At 33.5% G+C, this 25,524-nt stretch overlaps 1 protein-coding gene across 1 annotated transcript in view; it reads left to right on the top strand.

Moving 5' to 3' along the window:
- Positions 1–25,524, top strand: part of LOC118188460 (cytochrome P450 4c3-like) — a 105,767-nt gene that overhangs the window by 18,363 nt on the left and 61,880 nt on the right. The window contains exons 2-6 of the mRNA XM_035358891.2: positions 308–420; positions 11,760–11,845; positions 13,992–14,182; positions 17,932–18,001; positions 25,123–25,249. Of these exons, the coding sequence (XP_035214782.2) occupies positions 308–420; positions 11,760–11,845; positions 13,992–14,182; positions 17,932–18,001; positions 25,123–25,249 (587 nt within the window). The remainder of the gene's footprint in view (positions 1–307; positions 421–11,759; positions 11,846–13,991; positions 14,183–17,931; positions 18,002–25,122; positions 25,250–25,524) is intronic.

The following is a 25,524-nucleotide window of genomic DNA, read 5'->3' as shown; positions in this document are numbered from 1 at the left end:
TAACAATTCGTTTTGGAAAAGAAAAGAATATTTTATTCTGTCGTTACATACAGAATGAACGCAAAAAATAGTCAAAATGGATTTGGGAACGGTCAATTTGATATTTGCGTTGAAATTATGATACTCGAAATTTTTTGGGATTACAATACTTTCTTTACTCCGTACATGTAAATAAAAATAAGTTAATTCGAATCATTTTAGTTCGAATAATTGTATTTAATGCTTTGCATTTACGCAGTCTAAGAACAAAACAGCCGTTAAATTTCCCCCCTCTTTTTTTTTTTTTTTTTTTTTTTTTTTTTTGTAGATATTTTTGAGCGCATCCATGGCAGTTGCGTGTTGTTTGAAAAGTACGGAATGCATGCTTTCTGGTTCGGTGTCACGCCTATCGTCAGCGTCTTCCGAGCAGAAATCATGGAAGTAAGTAATTCAGTCACTGTTATTCTATATTAATAATGCATATACATAATACATTTCTAATGCATATATACACGTTGAGGGATCTGGAGATTTTAAGAATTTAACACTAAATCCTTGCATTTATTTAACTTTAATGTATATGATTACATTTTAAGCATAAAGCAACGGTATAATTTACAAGTTCCTAAGAGTTTGATGTTTCCCCAAGGGAAATTTGGAAGGCTGAAAAAACAGAAATTGTTGCTACGTCATTGACGCGAAAGGCTTGTGCACAGGTGACCGAGTAGAAAAGAAACGTATAGCTGTTTCTTGAAATCTTTTCTTTCTTAAATATTAAGTGCCATGGTTTCCAGATAGCGTCTGTTTATGATGGAATAATACTGTAATGTATTTTTTAATAACCGGTTGGCACTGCTGTTTTGAATAGCTTGTTTCAAATAAATAATCTATGTCTTGACTTAAGCTGAATCTTAAACTTGTTAGCCTGTCGTAACTGTTTACCTAAAAACTCCTTCAAATTTTAACTTAAAATCAGTTTCAGTTTTCACCCTTATACTAATTAACCAATTGTTGAGCGGAAAGAGGCAATTTTTTTTTCGATGATTTTTTTAACAAATGAACAAGAGTTTACTAATGTTAGAAAACAATTTATTAATGCAATACTCGTAAACGTGTAGAGACATTAGGTATATTTTGAGGCCGGAGAGATGAAAAATTAGCAATCGCCTTCGCCGGTAATCGAACCACAGACCTCTGGAATATCGACGCAGCGTGCAAACCAGTACTCCACGAAGGCTCGCTGAGAAGGCGGGAGAAACACCTTATAAACGAAACATGTTGAGAACGAAAAGCAAGAATAATTTCTTGCGTTCGCATTGACTCGATGCATGATGTTGTAAACTCCAGAAAGTCACGAGTCATTCCGCAAACATGAACCACTCTATTGAGGCACATAGCACAACATCCAAAACGTTCTTTACGTTTCTTTTTTCCTACGCTCACTGAAGACTGACCTTTTGATTCTTATACATTCTACAAGCTGAAGTCCCAATAACCCAGCTTCAATTCATTTCACTTCATAACACCCTCCCCCCTATTCAAAATTGGGTATAGTTTCAAACTTATAAGAAATACAATGAAAAAAATCCAGTCTTTTAGGTGCTTTTACGCACGTACCAGAAGAGGTATACCTTTCCATTATTATATCAAAAGATAAACTAGTTGTAATTCCAGATGATTTCTGAGAATTAGATTCCTCCTCTCCAGTTTTCTTTTCCAACAGTTTGTAGCTCTAATGGAAATCCTCTGCAGCGGTCGCAAAACACCTCCGTGTTGTGTTTTGAGCCTTCTTCGCTCGCCATATCCGTTTCACACAGTAAATATAGATATTATTGGTGATATTTCACCACGTTCAGGAAGGAAACAGAGATATTGTTTGTGTTTATTAAGTAATCTTTCAAAATAGCCGTAAGTTATATCTTTAAAAGGTTCTTTTTGCTACCCCAATTTTGATGATTTTTAGAAATTTTTATGCGAACAGATATTCCGTAAATTATTTGCAGCGATCAAGGTACTAAATTTACCTCACAGTTGACTGAAGAGTTTCGAAAAAAAAAAAAGTCAGAAACTTATCCTCGGTTTTTAACACCAGGTTACTCTGCATCAAACGACTCACCAGGCAAATTGAATCGTGTATTTAAACGAATGCAAATCCTGTCAACTCTCACAAATCTTGTTAATTGGGGCAAGCATACTCTATCTACTTTTTGCTTGCTGCGATGTTCCAATACAGGTCTATCTCCATTTAAGCTTATGCACTGTCGTGAAGCTAGAGGTCCCTTAGCTATATCATCATGATCCGGTGAAATACCTTAACATCTTAATTTATGTAATTCAGCAGCTACAAAATTCATCGAAAAAATGAATTTAAAGAAAGCAGCTGATCTTGCATCTTTATCTGCTTCTTAAAAACGCGAAGCTTACGCATATAATATCAACCACCAGGAAGGGCATGAAAGAATTTAAAAATGGTCGTCTAGGTATACTTTTGCCAGACTCTTGCATTTAAAGAGAGCTAATTTTCACATGCGGTGCATGTTTATGCATATTTTTAGACGTACAAATAAAAGAACTATTGATGCTCAGATTATTTATTCTGTACTTATTTATTTATTTGTTTTGTATTTAATTTTTTAAATCCTTTTTCCACTCGGGCTCCAAGCAACGGTTTCCTGGAGCTTTTATTTATAGTTCTTTATGGAATTACTGCTCGATTCTTAAAGATAAGACAGAGCCGTTGGTTTACATTGTTTTGGGTTGCAACTTTGGACAGTCATATTAAGTCTCCAGCAGCTTCGCTGCCAGCCTTCGTCTGGCTTTTAAATGTACCGGAAAACTGGCTGAAGGGAACACCAAACGTTAAATTTAAAAACTGCATAGAATTTTACTCTGTAGAACAACTTCATAAAAAAAAGTTATTACGTATAACAAAATTACAATGAAATAAGCAATATCCCTTAATACAAATATTAATTATCCTAATAAATAAATTAACCAACTTCCCTTTGCAAAATCTTAAGAACTCAAATGGTATAAAGGAGGTTAAGAACTTTGTTTCTTAAAAAATCGCTCAAAACTTTTCAATATCTTAAAAACAGTGAAATGAGCAATAAATAACATAAAAGAGTATAAAAAAGAGAAAATTCTGAAATTAATGATATTCTAATTAATGATATTTTATCTTATATTTTCAAGAGAAAAAAATTACAATGAAGTAAGCTAGTATATCCCTTAATACAAATATTAATTATCCTAATAAAAAAATTAACCAACTTTCCGTCGAAGAAAAAAACTCATGCAAAACATTTCAGTGTCTTACAAACAGTGAAATAAGCAAAAAATAACATGAAAGCAACTCAAAAAACATAAAATTCCGCGCAGTATTTTACTCTACAGAACAACTTTATAAAAAAAAAATCAATAAAACGTGTTATATATATATGTAGAATCGGTACTTACTGTCTAGGAAAATGATGTTTGTAAACTTACTTCTTAGGTGGCTGTCTAGGGGCTAATAAACTAGTCCGATTTACAAATAACTTGAATATTTAATGAAACATGAATAGTTGCAACAAACTACAAAGTAATTACATACGTAGAAGGAAATAGGTGAGATTATTTACAGATGAAGAGAAGGAATCATCTTTACATTCAAACATCTTTTAATCGCGTCATCGTCTTAATGGCGGAATCGTCTGCCTTCTATCATCGGAAAAGTAAAAGATTTATTTTTCACAGCTTGTCGCGTCATCTGATTATAATGAACGATGCCATCCCACAAATGCTCGTCCATCCTGATGGAATGCGGCCTCGCATTCTCGTAGCACCACCATCTACATCTAGGGATCTGAAAAATAAAAATTAAAAAAAAAAAAAAAAAAAAAAAAAAACAGAAAAAGAGATTTTTAGTTACTATTGAGGGAAAAGACGTCTTAAATGGTTTATTTCAGCCATCTTCCCTTATCATCTTAACATCTTCAGAAATAACGGCTTTATCTCTTCTTCAATGCTCTTTCAGTGTTCGTTCATCTTTAACAGTATATCTGAATACATACATTTCACAAACACGTCTAGATTTGTCTTCGTATTTACGTCTTTTTAAACATCGTCTGAATACGTCTTCTGAATGCGTCTTTTAGATACCGTCTGGATACGTCTTCTGAATGCGTTTTCTTAGATACCGTCTGGATACGTCTTCTGAATGCGTCTTAGATATCTTCAAGATCCGTCATTCGAATGCGTCTTCTCAAAATCATCTTCTTTAAGCCGTTTTCCTTCATACATTTCATCCTTAGACATCATCTTCAGTCTTCTTTAATTAGTTCACGTCTTTAAAATAATAGTCCATTAGTCAAATCGGGAGAAATTCGTCTAGTCGAGAAAAAGTCTAAATCCGGAATCATCAAAATTGATATTTCATTATCAAAGATTTTCAATTTTCTTCCTGGATCTTCTGAATCTGCTTTTTCGCTTCTTTTTTCTCACCTTCTTTACTTTCTTATGTTCCGTCTTTGCTTTCTGTATCAACGTCGTTGTCGTCAGGTCTTTTGATCGTCTTCTCCTTTTCAATCTTCTCCTCTTCGTTGGTCTCTGTAGTTTCTTCGTCTCCAGTGGCTTCTTTTGCTTCTCTATTGCAAGGTATTTTACTGAAATTGTTCTAGTAGAATTCGCATTTGATTCATCATCTTTAGCAAATGACTCTTGTTCGGGGAAATGCTTCTCTTCAGAATCTCCTTCTGCAGTGGCGTTTTTCCTCATTGCTTCAGAGCTAATTGCATTGTGCTTGAGTTTCCTTTTTGCACTAATTCAAATTCATCTTTAATAGCATCACTTTTACTTATATCAGAATCTGCATCACTCGGGACGTCGTCAGAATTCACAATCAGGGAATCAATGCCACTTGCTTTGATTGTAGATGAAGTGTCCAGTTTGATCACATTCTGTACTGTAACAGGAACTATACTAACAAGATCAGTTTCTGGTTTTGGAAGTAAAACACCATAAGTAACAACTTTTCCATATCCTTCTTCAGAACCATTTCCATTGCAATGAGCATTTTTATGCTCTTCAGAATAATTCTCAGATTTCTTGTTTTCTGCGATAACGCAAATATTTGATTTAAATAAAGAACCATCGATTTGGAATTCACCTTCAAATCTCTCTATAGGTTTGTTGCCAAATTCCGTTAACTGTAGCTCTGCCGACTTCAGTTCAGGAGAACCTATCTTCTTATGTATATCTTCTCGGATTAATGTTACCTGACTACCAGTATCTATTAAAGCATCAAACTGCGAATTACCCAAATTAATAGTTTTATGCATATCTTTCTGACAAGTCTGAGTTATTGGTGTAACAGCTTTGGCATCTTGGATATTTTTAGATGATGGTTTCAAACAATCTACGGCTTTGTGTCCAAACAAATCGCATTTAAAACACTTAAATCCTTTACTCTTATTGTTACATGAGTTTTAGATTTATGACCAATACTTCCACAGTTATAAGAACTTGGTTCTTTACTCTTAGGTACAGCGTGTGTTTTATTTTGTGTGTTAGTACTTAAATATCCCTTATTCTTCGTATCTGGAACGCGAATTTTCTCATATATTTTTAATTTCTCTTTGAATTCAGAAATAGTTTTACACCCATACAAAATAATTTTGTTACTACTCTGATCTGGTATCCCATTCATTACATAATCAAGAATTGATGAATCATCAACAGAACCGCGGCTGGCTATTTCACACATGGCAATTAAATATTCGGAAAGTGATTCACCAGGTTTTAAGTGTCGTTTCTGTAACAAATTATGAAGTTGTGCACTGTTTATTTTAGAACCAAATTCAGATAAAAGATTTTCTTTTAATTTGTCCCATGATATTATACCCTTCAAAGACCTAATAAATACTTTAGCAGAACCAGTAAGCAATTTTTTAGCAAACACAATTTTCTGTAATTCCGATAACTTAAATAATTTAAAAGATTCTTCTAAATCACCAATGAAGGATTCAACTGGATATGTATCAGTGCCATTAAATTCAGAAACAGTTTCTAAGATATAACGAAAATGTAGGGAAATATTGCTTGGCATTATAATGTTTTCATCCACTGAGTTATTTATGGGAGGTGATTCTGACCGAACAGAATTAATATCATCATTTTTATCAGAATCATAAACACTTTCGTTTTCAGATAACTCGTCTTCGTCATCACTTTCGGATTTTAAAAGCTTAAAATCACACAGACTATTTAATATTAAAACACAGTTTTTATCAGGATTTGAATCATAATTAAGATGTAACAAATTACACACAGAAATAAAATCATTTGCAGTAAGAGTTTTAAGTAATTTTTGTTTTGTTTCTTCAATATTAAAATCAGATGGAAAAGCACAAAAGTTGCGCAATCTAGCTCTATTTTTTCGATCACCCAAAGTTCCAAACACAATTTGATGTAAAAGTTTAATTGACTTAATAGGCCCAGTCTTTAAAGAATTTGAAATTCTAGGAATAGAATTTAAGGTAGTCATCTTAATTCACAGTATCATAGAACACTATTCTTAGAAGTAACAATGTGGAAATAATCGAAACAAAACTTACTTCTCTTATTTTGTAATATTCATAATGCTTCTTCCTAGGCTCATCCCGGCCTGAGCGCCCAAATCTGTAGAATCGGTACTTACTGTCTAGGAATATGATGTTTGTAAACTTACTTCTTAGGTGGCTGTCTAGGGGCTAATAAACTAGTCCGATTTACAAATAACTTGAATATTTAATGAAACATGAAAAGTTGCAATAAACTACAAAGTAATTACATACGTAGAATGAAATATGTGAGATTATTTATAGATGAAGAGAAGGAATCATCTTTACATTCAAACATCTTTTAATCGCGTCATCATCTTAATGGCGGAATCGTCTGCCTTCTATCATCGGAAAAGTAAAAGATTTATTTTTCACAGCTTGTCGCGTCATCTGATTATAATGAACGATGCCATCCCACACATATATATATATATATAAATGACAATGAAATATGCCAATCTCTTAAAAACAGTGACATAAGAAATACGATGAAAAATTGTTGCCAAACCCATATTTCTAAAAGAATGAAGCTATTCAAAATGATGAGATTTCATCAAAAATCTATCAACAACAAAAAGATAAAAAACAAAATCTGAAATGTTTCAGATTTTAAATTTAGTCCAAAGGGGCGTTTTTTAACATTTTGTGTGTTACCTTTCTTTATTAAATATCATGTTCCTCGCACTTAAACCATAAGATCCAGTGCAACAGCAATATCGCAAAATAGTTTTAAAACGAGCATATCTTTAGAATTTCCGATACAGAGACTCACGCGCTGGAGATAAAAATGTTTTTCTGCACAACGTTGCCATTGCTCGCTTTGAAATCCTTGAGTTTGTTAATCAAAAATTCGTCAAAGTTTTAAAAAATAGGAAATCGATCATAAAACAAATTTCAAATTTCAAATTTGGTCTTCCACATGCTCATATTTGTTGGAGGATTACGTTATTCAAAATTCGATGACTCTATGTACCGTTGTTTTATCACAATACGAGAAATATACATACATTTATGCAGATTTTTCATTATTTAATTTCTTCAAATATAATGCAGGACTCTAACATTTTGTGGCAACAGTTTGAAAAGTGAACCGACATTATTATTACTCAAAATGCCAAAACGAAACTAATAGTCCTTCGGGATTCAAATCCCTTTGGACTAATAAGACAGGAAAATTGTTGCCAAAATCACATTTTTAAAGATGTGAGATGTGAAAAGTGTACTCGGAAGCTTCATTTAAAAAATTTTTTAAAAATACAAAATATCATTATTTTTCCAAAATTCTTTTTCTAAAAGCAGTCGCAAGGATGAAAGTTTAACGTGTCCAAAAACCAGAGAAAAATAAACTGTATATTTTTTTAAATAAACGTTTTTAGTAAAATCCCTTTGAAAAGGTGTTAAGCTCCCTTTGTTAAATAAATTCGTATTTAATCGATTTATTGAAACACGAAATTTATTTTAAGTTCGTAAAATAGCTAAGTGCCTGCGTTTATGACGATGTGAAAATGGAGTGTGTAGAGTAAAATCTCGCTTTCCTATAGCCCATTATGTCTCAAAATGAAGCGAATTCGTCACAAAACATAAAATAAAAAAAATTATAATTCGAATTTCGAAAAATTCGCTTCGAGGTGCACTGGCTCTTGTCTAGATGCACCTATGTAACAAATTTCGTAGCTGTGCGTCTATTAGCTTACGCGCAGCGCGAACGAAAGACACGCACACACACACGCAGAGACAGACTCTTTTATTTTTACATGTAGAGATAAGGCTTATTTTATGGCTAGGTGGGCTGGCTGTTCTACTTCAGTTTACCAGGCCCTAGCAACAAGCTATACACTATGGACAGGGCCAAATGAAACTGTTAAAAGAGTGAAACCCCTTCTTTACAAAGTTTAAATTACCAGATGGTAGTATGCGACATTTTCATGCAAACAAGATAAGAAAATTCCCCATTCGAGCACAAACAGTGAGAGTAATTTTTGAGGATGATTCTGTGTTTGGAGAAATTCATCCGATGCTAAATAAACTGGACTATGTAGCAACCAAAATTGACATCGAGGTGTATATTTTTCGTTTAGAAGATAATAAAGAAAAGGAGTTGCACGAGTTGTTACATCGCTTTGCTCTCCGGTATAGTCCAGATAGCCAATGTTGGTGAACAAAAAATTCGTTTTTTACCCTGGAGCTGAAAGAAAAAAACTATACATTTATAATATCCCTGAATCTTTAAAACCTAAAACAGATAAACAGACCATAGAATTAGAGAACTTGGGTCGTATTGAGCCAAGGAAAGCTGAAATAACATACCCATTTATAATAAGAAAGTTGGACGTATGCGTTTATGAATAAACTTCGCATTGTTGAATCTAGTGACCAAGTCCGTTGATTTTCCAATGGATAATATGACTTATTTAATTAATCATATTGGACGAGCGAAATATTATTGCTTACTTAGATGTTTTAGAGTGTTACTAAACGATGCCTCTAGAATAACAGATTCGTGATTTATCGCCATTCATTGATTTATCGTATTGAGGACAATGTGTCTGTTTTCAATACCTTTGGAAGATGATATGTTTCGGAATGAAAATTGCTGCTGTTTTGTGATCTCGAATTTACTGTGAATGTCAAAAAATGTGTTTTTGCACTTTCAGAGATAAAAAGAAAAAAAAACTTCGGATTTATAATAGGAGCAGGAAGACATGAACATGAGCAATCGAAATTACGGAAAGTCCTAAAACTCAGACTGCTCTAAAATGTATGTTATATATGACCGTAACGTCAGATCCGAAGAAACCGTACACTGTCCAGTGGGGCGCTAGTTCTGTTGAGTTGGTGCTTGTTTATCACAGAGAGACGATAAAGTCAATTTGCGTCCCGTCAGCTTTACCAACCAAAAATTTTCAAAAACTCATCAGAACTGGTCGACTCTTGAATATGAGTCTTATGGCGTTGTGTGCTCATTAAGAAATTCGAGGGTTGGATATTTGGGTTAAATATCGGACTGATCGACACTAATCATAACCCATTACTGTACGTGTAAAGATACGCATCGAATACTGCAGAATTATATAAATGGGCAATTAACTTCAGCGTTACAATATTCATATTTCGCATTGCTCTGGTGCACAATTAAAAACTGCTGATAGTTATGCACGACGACGAGTTGGTGAATGAATTGCATATGAACCAAATGTGAACTGATAAAACTTAAAAATTAGCATTAATTGTTTTTCTTTTCTACCGGAATTGTACGAGAACTAATTTCCTTATATTTTGAAAATTTGGTGTTTCCTATTTAATGTTGCCCACCAGCGGCCGAGCGGTAAAGTCGCTGAACACTGGTAGTTCGGTTCGAGGTTCGAATCCCGCGAACGGGCTGGCTGCATGGGTGATTTCGGGGGTTTCCCCATGAGTAACGTGTATACAAGCCAGTTTCCCTTAGAAAGTCCTCCACGAAGGCATCCCTCCCCTTAGGCAGATAGCCCTAGTGTGCTTTGCCATAATTAAATACACCACACCACACCACCTATTTAATGTTTTACTTTATTATTGTATTGGGTTTTTTGAATATGATTTCAGGTATATGTTATATGTTTAGTAGAAATCCGGTATTGGAAAATAGCATCTATTCATCTATTGAGAAATGAATGATTATTGCCCGTATCGCAAAATTTGCATAATGTATGGATCGCGTATATTTTGATTTTGTTTAGCTGAAAGAATTAATAAGATGATAAGCAAATATAATTGCAGGAGTATTCATATACCGTTTATGTACATAATTTGTTTGCATTAGTATTAGAAAATCTGAATGTAAATTGTGTTGTGTTATTAAGTATTATTTTTATGAAGTATTATCATGTAAATTTGTGAACTCAATTGCTAGTTCATTTGTCAGAGGATGAGAACAGGCCATGGGAGAATAGGAATTTGAGAATGATTACGAATACAAGTGTGAGAGTTTGGCCTGCGATCCACTGCCTTGCCAACTAAAACAAAATCTGTTGGTGGCTTCAAAGCTGGTCTTGCTGTGAATATTGTTGACAGAAGCCAAATGCAGAGTTGATTAAATCTACATTTGGTCTCAGTCATGTGTTTGAATTTCTGTCGGGGTCTATATTAAGCTTGTAGTCTCTGCCCGGGTTAGAGAAAAATTATTGAATTTGTAGAGTCATTAGGATTTTTAGATGCTAGAGACGTGAAAAATGAGCAATGCCTTTTCCAGCATTCGAACCTAGACTGCTGAAATACGAGCCGAGTGTGCTACCGTTACACCACGAAGGTATACTGGCAGGAGGGAAAAAATACCTTATATACTCCCACTTTTAAAGCGCGAAGGGGGATTAGCGAACTAAGTCGACAAATGCTGGTGGTGACGAATTATTATCCACTACCTTTTTAGTTCGGGCGCCATTTGTAGAGTCATTAGGATATTTTGATGCTGGAGACTTGAAAAATGAGTAATGCCTTCGCTGAGATTCGAACCTGGACGTCTCGAATACGCGCCGAGTGTGCTACCGTTACACCACGAAGGTATGCTGAAAGGAGGGAGAAAATACCTTATAAATACATAGGAATTGCGAAAAAGCAAATTGTGCCGAACCCAGGTTCAGGTTGGTTGGTTTCATATTTTAATTTAATTGCTCACAAATGTTGAGGTATAGTATAAATGCAAAGTGCTTTAATTCTGTATCTGTTTGCTTGATAGATATTCTATCTGTTCCCTTGATAGATATTCCATCTGTTCCCTTGATAGATATTCTATCTGTTCCCTTGATAGATATTCTATCTGTATGCTTGATAGATATTCTGATGGTGATAATATACTTCATAGACACATATGTAGCCAGCTTACTTTTACTGAAATTGATCTTAGTTATTTGGAGCCCACAACAGACGTTATAACTACAGTATTTTTCTTTTTATACCACTTTACATTAAAAAAAGCAAGGAATCAACAAAGAAACTCTGAAGTTTTTTAAGAGTTTTAAATTTATTCAACCAGAAATATGAATTGGCAACAGCTGATATTATTTTAACATCAAAATAAAGCGAAATATTTTCATAATTTTTTGCATTTTAAAATATTTCCCACATTTTAAAAAGTGCATTAATCATTAATGATAAACTTCTTGTTGTTACACTGTTACGTAAAATTTTTAGATTCAAAACTTATATTTATTTATTCATTTTAAGGAAATTTTAAGCAGCAGCGTGTCTTTAGAAAAATCATTCGAATACAGCTTTCTGCACCAATGGCTCGGACGAGGACTGCTAACGAGGTGAGAGAAGCTATGTTGAATAACTACATTTTAAAGTTTAAAACTGAACTAATTTAACCATAGTCTATCCAGATATCAGGAAAATCTGAATGTTTGGTTTGCATTTTTTCCCGTAAGCCGTATTTATTTTAATGCAGGAGATTAAAGCTAATCAATGGCCAAGCGAGTAAGACTACTAAATACTGGCAATTTGACCTAAGTTTAAATTCAGATGAAAGAACTTGCTGAAAGGTATTTTTTTCGGGGGGGGGTCTCATCCTCATGTTTGAAGGGAACACAAGCCATTGTTTCTTCAAAAGTCCTCTACAAAGACATGCCTTCGCACTGTGTGTGTTTTAGCTTAACCAACCAAACAAATAACAAATGATTAAATCTATTTTTTATTCCTATCATATTTGATCCCTGCGGAAAATTTGCAGTTAAAGAGATAATTAATTTTTTTAATAAAACAAAATACGCAATTTTTGGAAATGCAATAAAATTTCAATCAGCTCTAGATTAAATACTGGATACGGTGTCCTCCGGTTAATACGAAGATCACGGTAATACGATGGCATTTAAATACACACAGAAAAGCGGACTAACCCACATTGTAATTAACAGAAAAATGCTCTTAACAATTAATGCGAACTTCAAAGCGATTTAATGCGGAGGAGAATTTGGTTAGTTTGTGCAAATTAAATCAGCATTCAAAATAAAAAGAACACATTGTAAATTAAAAATAAAGTTAGAAATGGCGTAAAAAATAATATCGCAAAAGCGCTTGAGAACTATTACTGAGTTAAAAATGGTGTAAGAAAGTAGAATTTTTTTTTTTTATCATAATTCAATTCAAAGATGTTGTTTGCTATCATGCTCTTTATCATTTACTTCAACTTGCCTTTTGCATTCTGTTAAAAGTTTTGCTTTATTAATAGTTTGTGACTATACTTTTTCCAGCGTTGGGCAATAAACAAACTTAATTTGCAACTCGGTTCTAAGAAGTCTGATGTAGATACCACTGGACTTCCTTGTACGGCCTATTAAAATTATACATATTTTTTGCTGCGCTTCATTTGAATTTATTTCTTCGAATTATTCTAACTTAATTAACCGAGCTTCCTTGAGCAAATTGAAAATGACACGAAAAATTGCAAATTTTGAAATTAAATACATCCGTCAATTTTTGTCGTACGAGAATCAAACTTCTTCTAATTTCATTTTTTCATAGCAAGTATAAAACTTTCCTTCATTAAGTATAGGAACCGGGAGACCGCATTAAATGTTAGATTGTGTTATTTGTCGATTTTTTTTTTTTTTTTTTTTTTTTTAAATTTTGGCATTACAAAACACGAATATTTTCGTCATTTAAAACACTTCTATAATTGGAAGTATATGACTACGACCAACGATTTCAAAATAAAGGTCAGGTAAGGGGCGAATAAATATATATAATAAATATGTTTGGATCAGCCGATTGCTGCAACAAAGGGTGGTGCACAACTACATGTTATAGCAGTCTCATACATGAAATTTCAACGCTTTACAATACAACTACATGTTATAGCAGTCTCATATATGAAATTTCAACGCTTTACAATCTATCGTTGAGTTAACCGAAAACGTCCGTAAAAAATCGTGCAAAGAGATTTGGGAACAGTCAAAATGGATATTTCTGTTGAAATATGATACTCGAAATTTTTTGCGATTTCAATACTGCCTTAAATTTTAACAAGAAAGTAATAAGTGAAATTAATTACCATTTATGTAGGCTATAGAACAAATGATATAATCGTGTATCTGCATAATGCAAAACTATATATATGTTTAACATACGGCCATTGCAGCCCAATCTGTGCATTGCACTCATTACTGTCAGTTATTTAAAACTTTCTTAAAGTACAAGCTGTATTTTATTTTATTTATTTACGATTTAAATTAACAAAAAAGTTTAAATCACACGAATAAATAAATTAATAAATGTTTATTTTTTTTCCTTGCTTAGAAAGGATATTGTCACCCAGATAATTATAATTATCGGTAATTGGATTCTGGATAAATTAGAGTTCTAATAATTTTTTATTTATTATACTGTGTTAAAAATACTTTTTAATGCATTTTGAGATTAAATTCTCACTTTCCGAAAACATGATTTTCCCCCCCCCAGCACTGGGTTAAAGTGGAAGTCGCGGAGAAGACTTCTAACTCCTTCTTTTCACTTCCGAATTTTGGAAGACTTTTTGCCTGTTTTTAACAATCATGCAACGGTTTTGGTTAAGAAGATACGAGCACAAGCCGACAAAGAATACATTGACATAATACCCTTAGTGATACTCTGCACTTTAGATATTATATGTGGTAAGTTCTTAGTATTATTTATTAATTTTCCAGTTTTGTGTACTTCATAGTAATATAACTCTATTACATCCAATACAGTTTCAGCGATTCTTGCTATAAATCAATATACAGGATGTCTATCATGGAGGTAGGTAGTAAGAAGGAGAGGCCCTAACCGGTTTTGCCCATACACTGCTTTGAAGCACTGGCGATCCCTTCGTGGTGACCAAAACATTCAGTGTCTTAACATTAAGATCAATGGGCTTTGAAACACGATCTGATGTAGATATTTTGTAATTACGTCGTAAATATACATATAAACGTACATATTTTCTTTTTATACAGTATTTCAGAGTCCTAAGAACAGACTCAGAACTGTTTAATTTGGATGAAGTATTTTTACAAGTTTTCGTTAATTACATTTGAAAAAACTTTTAAGGTACTAATTCGATTTTATTGGGGTAAGGATTACAAAAATTAAGATCAAAGTTTATTGTATTAGTAATATTAACATATGCATCATTTCTTTTCTGTTTTGAAATACATTAAATATTGGTTCTCATTTTCATGTATTTTCCCTGAATATTTCTGAAAGGAAAGGGAAAAAAAATATTTTTTTAATATTATTTAAAACTTGTAACTGAGTTATTGTAAAATGTAACGGAATAATTCTTTTGCTTATCAGAGTTTTTCCCCTAATTTCAACAATATATATTCTAAAAACTCTTCTTTTTTACTTCCTTAAGTAAGCATCTCATAGAATTTGCTTTACAATACCTTTTAACAGGTTGCTTTCCACCATGAACAATTCTTGCTTAAATAGTTTTATAAACGTATTTGTCAGCAAGATTTCAATTTATGTTTACAATTCACTGTTAAGGTTATTATATATTTAGATAATATTTATAATCGTCATAAATTTAAATGCATTTAATAATTAGATTTCTTCACAGTAATTTTCACAGGAATTAATGAATGAATAAATCCATGCATGCTTCTATATTTACATTTAGCCTTCAAGTTTCAAACTTTTGACTTAAGACACGTTTTAGAATACATTCATTATCAAATTCAAATCTTCTAGTAAATATATTTTGGTAGAGCACTCAATACCTGTTTTAGCGATTTTACCCAGTTTAATAATTTTCTGATAATATAATAAATAATAACTATCCATTTCACATTTAAACACTAACCGCATTGTCATCAGATCGCTATCTTGATTGTCTTGCTCTGTATAATATTGCTTCATTCGCCGAGTTCACAAATGTGTCCATGTTCTGTTCCACACATTTGTGTAGAACTGTACATAATTTTACACAAATGTGTGGTTACAAATCAAGGAAAGGTTAACTTATTGGCATATCTGTGTGTATATTTATTAATTTTGACGAGGACTGCAGCATTTGGTAGTAGTTTTAGTTTTTTAATTAACCCAAATAAATAAAAAGTGTAAACCCAAAGTGATTATTTTTCAATTATATAAAAATAAAATGATGAGTTTAAAATGAGCAATTATTAAGACCTCTCCTTTAAAATTTTTTAAAGAGTACATGTTACAGTAATACGTGGCTGACGAAAATCATTTATTTTATTACGAACATTTTGGCGTTTGGAACATAAAGTAAAAGTAGCAAAAACTCTGTCAAGGGTATCGAAAGACGTATACAATTTTAAACGTACGGTAAGGTATTTTTCCTTCTTTAAGCATAACATTTTTGCTAAAATCTATATTTTTGTAGTTCAACAGCTTAGAATTTTATAAAATAAATTCATAATCAATATCGCTGTTGTTAGTTATCGAAAAATAACCAACATGTAATTTTTGCGTAAATATCATTAAACTATACAAATTGCAATTATCCATCACACAATGAATGTTTCTTTTATACGGAAGTGTAACGTTTTTCGATTTGTAGGGAGCTGTCATGTGTCGAAATACTATCAAAGCGTTGTCAAAGGAGCTTCTGAATGTAAACAAGAAACACCCCATCTGGTGACCGAAGTCTCCGAGCAGAGCTTCACTTGTCGTGCGGAGTCTACCCCTCCTTCCTTTCTTACCTCCATAGTGTCTATAATTAAAGAACGCTATTTGAAAGCTGCCTACGAGCGAAACTATTGATGAGAAAATTGAGAAATTTTGCGGCAGACTTAATTAAGGAATGAGAATTTCTTTCAGCGAAAAAAAAAGTTACAAATAGTGTCACCAGAGGGCATTATATTAATAAATTATACATTTAGTCACACCTTTAAAATAGTTTTGCAATTTTACAAATTTTGTTACCAAAAACCAAGTTCCACATGATGGCCATCCTTTTCAGCTACCATTTGAAATCGCAAGATGGCATGTTCCACAGTTGACAGAAGTGTGTGCTGAGAAATGCTCAGCACGTAGCGTGAAACGCTGGCTTTAAGATCAGGTAAAGTTCTTAGACTGTCACGACTTACCAGATGTTTCAAATGTCCCCAAAGCCAAAATTCACATGAATTGAGATCTACTAGTCGGAGCGGCTACGCATTACGAAAGTGCCGGCTAATGACACATTGTTCTGTAAAATGATATTTAAGAACATTCGTAACACACCGTGCTATGTGAGGAGGAGCTCGTGCAAGACACTGACGGAACAATATCGTTGTCTAACCAGTGATGCATATCGTTGCCCGGTGATCGAGCACGTCACTGGACCTATGGAACTTAACTCGTCGAAGAAGTACGCGCTGAGAATAAATGACGCAGAAAATCCAGTTTTGAACATTATAAGCATCGGCATTGACCTGTCTAAAGTAACTGTCCCTACAGAAGTCTCAATCTTCTAGATATGCGGAAGCTCGTCTTAGAAAAGGTTCCTTGTATTACACCAAGGTTCGATAAATAAAGTGGGAAATGGGTGCATAATAAAAATTAAGATGCAAATTTAAGTGCAGGTGCATTTTCAAGCTAAAAATTATAAATTTCGAGATTAAACTTTTATGATATCCCATCGATACGCCATTACTGATGATACGTCAGTCAGATGTTTCCGATGTTAAGGATTCTTTCTGGAAGTGTACACATAAGCGGTGTCTACTGAAACCCAGTAGCAGAAACTCACGTGGATATACTAAAAGATTTACTTTTATAATTTACTATAATATTTTTTTTCCAATGGCAAATTGTGAACAATTACAAATGTAACCCAGTCCATTAATCTATACAAGGCCGGATGTGGTGGTCTCTTTATTATGGAGGTACCTAATAGGTGGGCCACCATCGCCTTTCCTATGAAGGGACGGACAGTTACAACCATGCTTTCTCCGGGATTCAAATCCAGGTCCTTCGGCATCGCAGTCAGCTTCCCTGACCACGATACCGACTGGGCGGCTTTATTATAATAATTGATGTTTTTATTTTCAGGGAAATTCCTTAGTATAGGCGGAAATTTCAGTTGGTATAATCCGTCAATGAAGGTAGACTCTTAGATAATATTGTGATAGATTTCATATAGTATTTGGCCAAGGAGTTAGCAGATCACTATTTTTGCATGCAATATACTGCAGTCATTCATACAAAGTGTGCACGCGGTTTTAATCCTGGGAAAATGAACGAAAATTTATTTAAAAAGAATAACTCTCCTCTTTTAAATTTTCTTCGCCTTTTCGGATGCATGGGATTTCATTTTATGAAGTTTTCAGGTTCGAAGAGCACTTTGTTCATCTATTAACATAACTTTAATAAATAAAAATATGATTTGTTTGCAGAATAAATGTTGATTATTGATTTTTATTTTAAGAAACGGTAATGGGTGTTCATATCGGAGCTCAGACTGGCGGCAATTCCGAGTACGTTAGAGCCGTTCACAAGTAAGTAAATTTTAACTTGCCTACAGTCTATTTTAACAAAAAAAAAAAAAAAAAAAAAAAAAAAAAAAAAAAAAAAACTTGTTTGAATCTTCGTGTTTAGAAATTTATAATTTTTTTTAAACTAAGACGCCTGTATATAAGAAACCTTGAAGCGCCCGAAATCCTATCACGTAATGTGAAATTGCCAAGAGTTTATCTTGTTCAAGTGCAGGGTATCACGTTTTACTCTTTACTGCTACAGCTTTAAATATCTGCCAGAACATTAATAGTTCTGTATGAACTGATACTCGAAGAATCGTTAAAAGTTTCGTTTCTATGATCTCTCTCCATATAGGAAAAAAAAATTGCAGTGAATCCAGTCTGAGACGATCACTCCTAATTCCAAGTGGTTTTTGACCTTAGCTCTTTCAGTACCAAAGTCCCAGTAGATGTTTAAAGAAACCTAAAGGGAATTAGATGCATCAATTTGTTACGTTGTAGAGACATTAGGTTAAATGCTAGCAGGAAAGATGAAAAATTCGCAACCGCCTTCACAGGGAATCGAACCACGGTTCTCTGGAATACCGGCCCAGCGTGCAGAACCACTGCTCCATGAAGGCACGCTAGGAAGGCGGGAGAAATACCTTATAACGTAGTTGATGTCTTACTGGTAGTAGGCCCGCATCTTCTTATAGATTCTTATAGAGGCTTAGTGAATTTGTTTATTATAAGGCAAGCATGTGCTACGCCTTTACGTTTACACAAAAAAATTGGAACTAAAAGGGTTCAAGTCTCAGAAATGCTGTCTTCTTAGAGAAATAATTGCTTCAACAGAATTCAATGAACTTAAAATTGTCGCAACAGCTTTCTGTGCAATAGACGAAACACAAAATAAAAGTCCTGTCACTGGAGATCAATAATTTATTTCCAAACAAGTGCCTGCTATAAAGCTTTGAAACTCAACACGAGATACCCAATGAAGGCTCTTATAGTCACTAGCCCGGAAAGTTATTAGTATTTCTAAAAATGCTAATGAATATCGGTATTTAACAACCTTTCTAAGACGGCTACTTCGGAAAAGACCAAAATTATGTGGAACTGTGGATGGTCGTCAAGGAGGTTTTACTGCATTCGTGCAGCAGTATGATACAACATTATTCCTAGTGAGTGAGTGAGTGCACCGCTATGATGGCTTCCGACCACGGACATGAACCAAACGGAATTATATACCATCACGGCGGGAAAGACTCTAGAGTAACAAGGTTGAATATTATAAACTAATAATAGTTTTTACATATTGTTAACTGCAAGGCACTAAGCGTTATTATGGTTATCTGCTTTAAGTTCTGAACTTTTGAAACATTATAATATTATCCACGGTTGTTTCTGCTTAGGCAGTGTTCTGAGATTTTCTCTATTTTATTAAGGGCTATTCTGTTTTTGAGTGTGTTAGTCGTCCACATTGCCCAGGCACAGTCCGCTGGTTTCTTCAAGTGCCAGGTTCTTGTATGTACACAATGGAAGTAATAATGGTCCGTGTCGCCTTCCTCTCCGCATTCGCAGAAAGGAGTATCCCTAAGTCTGAATCTGTTCAGGTATACTGGGAATGGTCTATGACCTGTCAAGAACTGTGTTAGGCTAGCACAGTGGGTCTTTATTTCCATGTTAACTTTTGGCAGTAAGCGAAATACATTATTCCTAGTAATGCAATATAGCGAACACTCTCTCAGACGTTCACCTACGGTTCCAGATGATTTGGATTTCCTCTGAAAGTATTCCTTTCAGAAAGGTGACGTTCAATACAGATGTTTATTTATGTTTTCAAAAAGATGATCGTCTCAGGCGACGTTTCTCAGATTTTCCTCATCACAGAGCACTTTTAAAGTTCTAAACTTTTTAAGGAATACTAGTTAAATCTGACTGTTTCATTATTATAAATGATAACACAAATATATTAGATTAACAAAATTAACATTTAATCTAATTTTCACCTCATAACTATAAAACAAACGTTTTACAATTTTTAATTATACAAAAAATTGGCACATAAAACTAAATAAATTTTATGTGGTGTAAGTGCGAAGAAAGCAATGTTTAATAATAAAAAGACGAAAAAATTATGCTCTCAGAGGTCAGTGCAAGAGCAGTTAGGTAACTGCGAGCTCAGTAAGAGAAAACATTAATAAAGAAACTTTTATAAAACCTCTGGTACGGCATTAAAATCTGCATCCTTTCAGATTTTTAGTCCAAAGGGGCTTTGTTCCTGAAGGACTATTGTTTGCGTTTTGCGGTTTTGCGTTGAATCACTATAAATGTCCGTTTCACGTTTCAAACTGCTGCCACCAAATGTTAGAGTCCTACATTATATTTGAAGAAATTAAATAATGAAAAATCTGCATAAATGTATATATATTTCTCGCATTGTGATAAAACAACGGTACATAGAGACATCGAATTTTGAATGAGGTAATCCACCTACGAATATGGGCATGTGGAAGACCAAATTTGAAATTTGTTTTATGATCGATTTCATATTTTGTAAAACTTTAACGAATTTTTGATTAACAAACTCAAGGATTTCAAAGGGAGCAATGGCAACAGTCTACGGGAAAAAAAACCTTTTTATCTCCAGCGCGCGGAACAGTGTATCGAAAATACTAAAGATAGGCTCATTTTAAAATTATTTTGTGACCATTGCTATTGAACTGAATTTTATGGTTTAAGTGCAAAGAACATGATATTTAATAAGTAAAGGTAACACTCAAAACGTTAAAAAAAACACCCCTTTGGACGTAATTTAAAATCTGAAACCTTTCAGATTTTTTATGCTGTATCATTGTTGTTTCTAAGCATACTTCTGTTATAAAATTTGCATACTTTTAACTAGTGCCAGTTTATACAAAATATAGGAACTTTCTGTTGCATTTGTACCTATTTGAAAAATGTACTTCGTAAAACCCTTCATTTAGGCCCACCGTTGCTTTTGAACCCATCTGTACAAACGTTGGTGTACTTTCTCCAATCAAATTTGTTTTCATAATTATTAATAATTAAATGCATCTTCTCTAGTTGCCCTTTTTTACAGATATTCACCAAAAGAGTAAATCCTTCTCAGTGTTGTTGCTATACATATAACACACAAGTACCAGTAAAAAAAACAGTTCTAGGATATCTTGCATTTGTGTCATGCAATAAAACAAATTTATTGCAAAGCTTAAATCGATTAATTAACTATGTCTGTATATCGGTGGAAAGATCAGCTGGGAGGCCCGAAGAAGTGTACTAGATGATTATAACGAATCAATTCTTTTAGCGGACGATTCACTAAATATGCAGGACACAATTGTTTTCACACCAGTGCCTCCAATCACATGAACCACCATTACGTGAAATGCGGTAGCTCAAGTGGCTGGATGCTACTGTTGCCATTTCGTTTCTTGCTTTAATAGCTTTTATAGTTTGAAGTGAAATTTTTCTAGGGTCTTAAGTCGTCTTCTAAAGAAATGTGTAATTTTTCCTCTGTAATCATGGTGCTTCATTTCGAAGGCCTATGAAATTTAGGTGGAGATAAAGAAATGTTAACTAGAATTTTATTACATGGAGGAAAAAAAACCCTCTTGTCACATTTTTGTTTGGGAACGTTCTACGACGGTATCAATTTTTGGATGGGACCGTACTTTCTTCTCCAATCGCATATGCATCAGAAGAAGTACTTGCTTCTCTTTCTTACAAAATTCCCATTTTTAACCAAGAATCTATATTTTAGAACTAAAATGGACGCAAAAAAAATCGGTAATAATAGCAGAAAGAAAAAACAAGAGGAAATAGGCTATTTTTATATTAAACATTTTTTTTTAATGATTGTGCAGTGTTGGTTAGAAAAGACAGGCGAAAACAGAAGAATAAACTTACATAACTAGAAAAGACTACAGTAGCAAAATTTTTGAACGTGGTATATGTTAAAATTTATTTAGGTAATTTTTAATCATATGGAGAAACTTCACTATTTCTGAAAACTCATCACATTATTGACCTGAAACACTCACTTAGCAAAGGAAACGAATTTATTTACACATATGAAAGGTATTTAAAAGGCCCGGGTTCGAATCACTTTACGTCATAAGGGCACTCTAAATATATAGTGAGTTGAAAGTCCTCTCATGTGGATTGGTGCTAGGGGAGAAGGGTGGGAGACTCTCGGACCAAGCCCCCTCCCGGTGTGCTCTCCCTCAAAATTGGAGTAGAAATAGAAGTCCAACCTTCTTGAGGCTCTGGCAACCATTCTTTCATGAAATTCATTAACAAGACAACAACAACAATGAAAGAACTTGAAAAAAGAGTGAGAGGAATAATCGTACTCATCATTCCGCGGTAGCATTCGTCCTCATCTCTCCCATTTAACAGCTCACTCATCTAAGTATTATAGCTACAAAATTCAGTTACAGTTGCATTACCATTTCCGGCATAATTCGGCCATTCTACATCGTCTTATGCCCTCAGAAGACATACACAAATAGTGAAATGTAACATATTAAATACACAACTAAAAATACTTATAATATTAAACAATACAATTTAAACGATAAAAATGCTACAGAAAAATGAAAATAGAACTGAATGAGGAAATATATTCTAGAAACAGCACCTAGAAAAATAAAAAGAAAAGTCAGTAATCATTATCAAAAAAAAATTGGCTTTGTTAAAAGTCTGAAGGCGTTGATCAGTTCACGTGAAAAACTGTCTATTAAACACTGAAGTCCAGGGTTTTCATAAATTCGGCACAAAGGCTTGTTTTCATAGGTCCGTCGAAGAAATCACATTTTTCGGCATCATAAGTATTATTCGGCTTGATTTTCACGATTTTGCATGGTCTGAGAAATTTGGATTTGAGCATACTTTCCAACATATTATTTACATGTATTTGAGCATACTTCAAACTATACCATATTGTCCACGCTTGATTGCCACAACGCCATGATGCTGGAATTAAAGAGATAGTTTGCGTCTTGTAGGTCTTGCGATTTTAAGTTTGTACTTTAAAACCCTCTTTTCCTTTAGCTTTCTTTCCAAGATCATAACTAACGTTGAACGGAATCTAACAGGATTTGGGCATTTAGCAGTTCTGTAATATTGCAATGCTCAGAAGATATCATTTTAGTACCAAAAATGAGTTCGAATAAAGTTGTATTCATACTCCTTGAATAAGTGGAATTAATCGCTGAACTTTGCCAACATGTATAGACCGTTTTGTCACTTCTCAATGCATAAAAATTATGAAAAAGGACAAATATTATGATAGAATTTAATTTCTAAATTTTTCATTTGGCACGAGGTAGTCCAGAGCAATTAGGATATACTGGATATTGTTTTTAAACAAGAATCCTGAAAATCTATAGAGATAAATGCTGAACCTTTACAAGATATTATACCGAAGGTTTTCCAAAGACAAATTTTTGATTTTCCAAATTAGATGCTACTTCGGTGCTCTTAACAGACTCTGCAGCACCGAAGTAATAAGTGCAAGTTACTTCTGTGCCTATTTGTTGGGTAAAGTCGTATAAATTTTGTGAAAGGTTCAATAACAGCAAATATATATACTTGTAATTTTTATGATTACTTGCATGTCGTCACCAGTGTTCTACCAAATTTAGTGGCATTTGATCTAATAGATCAAGTAATAGATGCCTCTCAGTATTGTCAATTTAAACACAAAACAGACAGTGCTTCGTTGTTCACTAACTTTAATTTCATAATTTTTCACAAAACACCTTAGTGACTGTTTGTGAAACATCAGTGTCTCGCTGAAAGTAGTTTGGGAAACGCTAGCGGAACAATGAGTTCGCCATGAGAGATTTACTGCATTTTAGTGCTACTCAAAATTCATAAGATTGCTAATAAACTATTATCTTCTTTTAGTCTCAAACTGTTACATTGTTATATAAAAACATCTCAATGTTGTAGCTATATCCCTGAAATGTTAGCGCTTAAAAATAATCGATGGAAGAGCAATAATACTTCGGAAGGTGATGCTGCCAAGTGGACACGGAACTATTTTCTGCTTAGCATAACTCATTTTACGCTTCATAAAGTTATGAAACTTTTATATGAAATAGAATAATGCCGATTATATGAAATTTGAGAAACTGCCCCAGAAAGCTTTATCAGGACTTGTATTCCTCTTTACTTGCTTTGGAAACATGAACTGTCCTGACTCGGAACAGGAAGCTTACTCAAGCTATGTTCAATAATTTGTGAAGTAGACAATACACACAGGAAGGGTATACAAAACCCTTTATTTTTCTATCTTTACAGCGATTTCCGGAACTTGGGAATACAGAGACCAACCACTTGTGGTCTGAACGTAAGAATATAAAAATATTAACTAAAACTCTAACTAAACTAACTTTGGATTAATATACAAGTGCCTAACTTTAAGATTGGCCGTTATTTAACAAAAAATCCGTATGTAGTACAGAGAGCTGCTAAAACTACGATACGTTTGAGATTATCAAGAGGACTAAACCTCTGGCCTTGAAGGCAACCAGCAAACGAGTAAAATTACTATGGCCAGCGGCCTGCTTCTAATAACTCCTTCCTCTCTCTTGCTTGGCAAAAAGCCACAACTTAAGTACTTGGCGTTAGCAAGACAAATTTGCATAAATAAGTTAAAGCTTTTAATTCTGGCCGGAAGTAGAAAATAAGAAGTGATAGTAAAGATTTAAAACAAAATAAACGTTAGTAAAACTTAGGATCCTTACAGCTTCATTCAATGGCAAGAAAAGATGTACTCATTTAGTCTGGTTTAATGCCAGATTCAAACGTCTGTCTGCTTACTGAACATAATGCTCCAATAAATATTTCAAATTACCTTGAATGTAAACTTAATGTCATGTACGCATTCTTTGTTGGTATGAGGTATGACAAAACTACTTGCATAAACTAATGTTTTCCACAATATTAAGATATTTTAGAAATAATGATAAAATTATTTTGGGGCAATGCATAAAAACGAACGTAAAGATATTCGAGAAATAAAAACGCTTGTAAAAAAGCGAACCTTAGTTTTTTTCCCTTAATTAAAAAATGAGAGCACTTTTTAAATATTTTCAAGATTGAAAATATGAGAAAAATATGTTTATCAGCTTAGGTCACATATTCAATCTGAGAACAGTTAGTCCATTACTTTGGTCAGACTTCACATTCGGATTATCTCGGACTGGGCGACAGTTCGCCAAAGACTTGGAAATAATGCATGGATTCACCAAAAAGGTAAGTAGTGCTTACGTTCAATTTGTTAGAAATAGTAATTGTATTTGTGAACTTAATATAAAAAATAGTTTGTTTTAAATTAAAAACGAATCTCGTACGTGAAAATTTAGACTAAAAAACTAAATGAATTGTTTAGGAAGGTATTTAAAATATAACATCAAAAACAAATTTTATCACTTAAAATACAAGTATCAATGTTCATAAAAATTATAAATTTGATATAATGCACGTTAGTTCAATTAAATCTGTACGAATGCACGTTAATTCAATTAAAT

The sequence above is a fragment of the Stegodyphus dumicola genome, chromosome 1, assembly GCF_044657685.1.
Source record: "Stegodyphus dumicola isolate Sdum_Otavi_A_Nest chromosome 1, ASM4465768v1".
In the NCBI taxonomy this organism is placed as follows: Eukaryota; Metazoa; Arthropoda; class Arachnida; order Araneae; family Eresidae; genus Stegodyphus; species Stegodyphus dumicola.
Note: the sequence above shows the minus strand (reverse complement) of the source record. Positions and strands in the feature narration are given on the sequence as shown.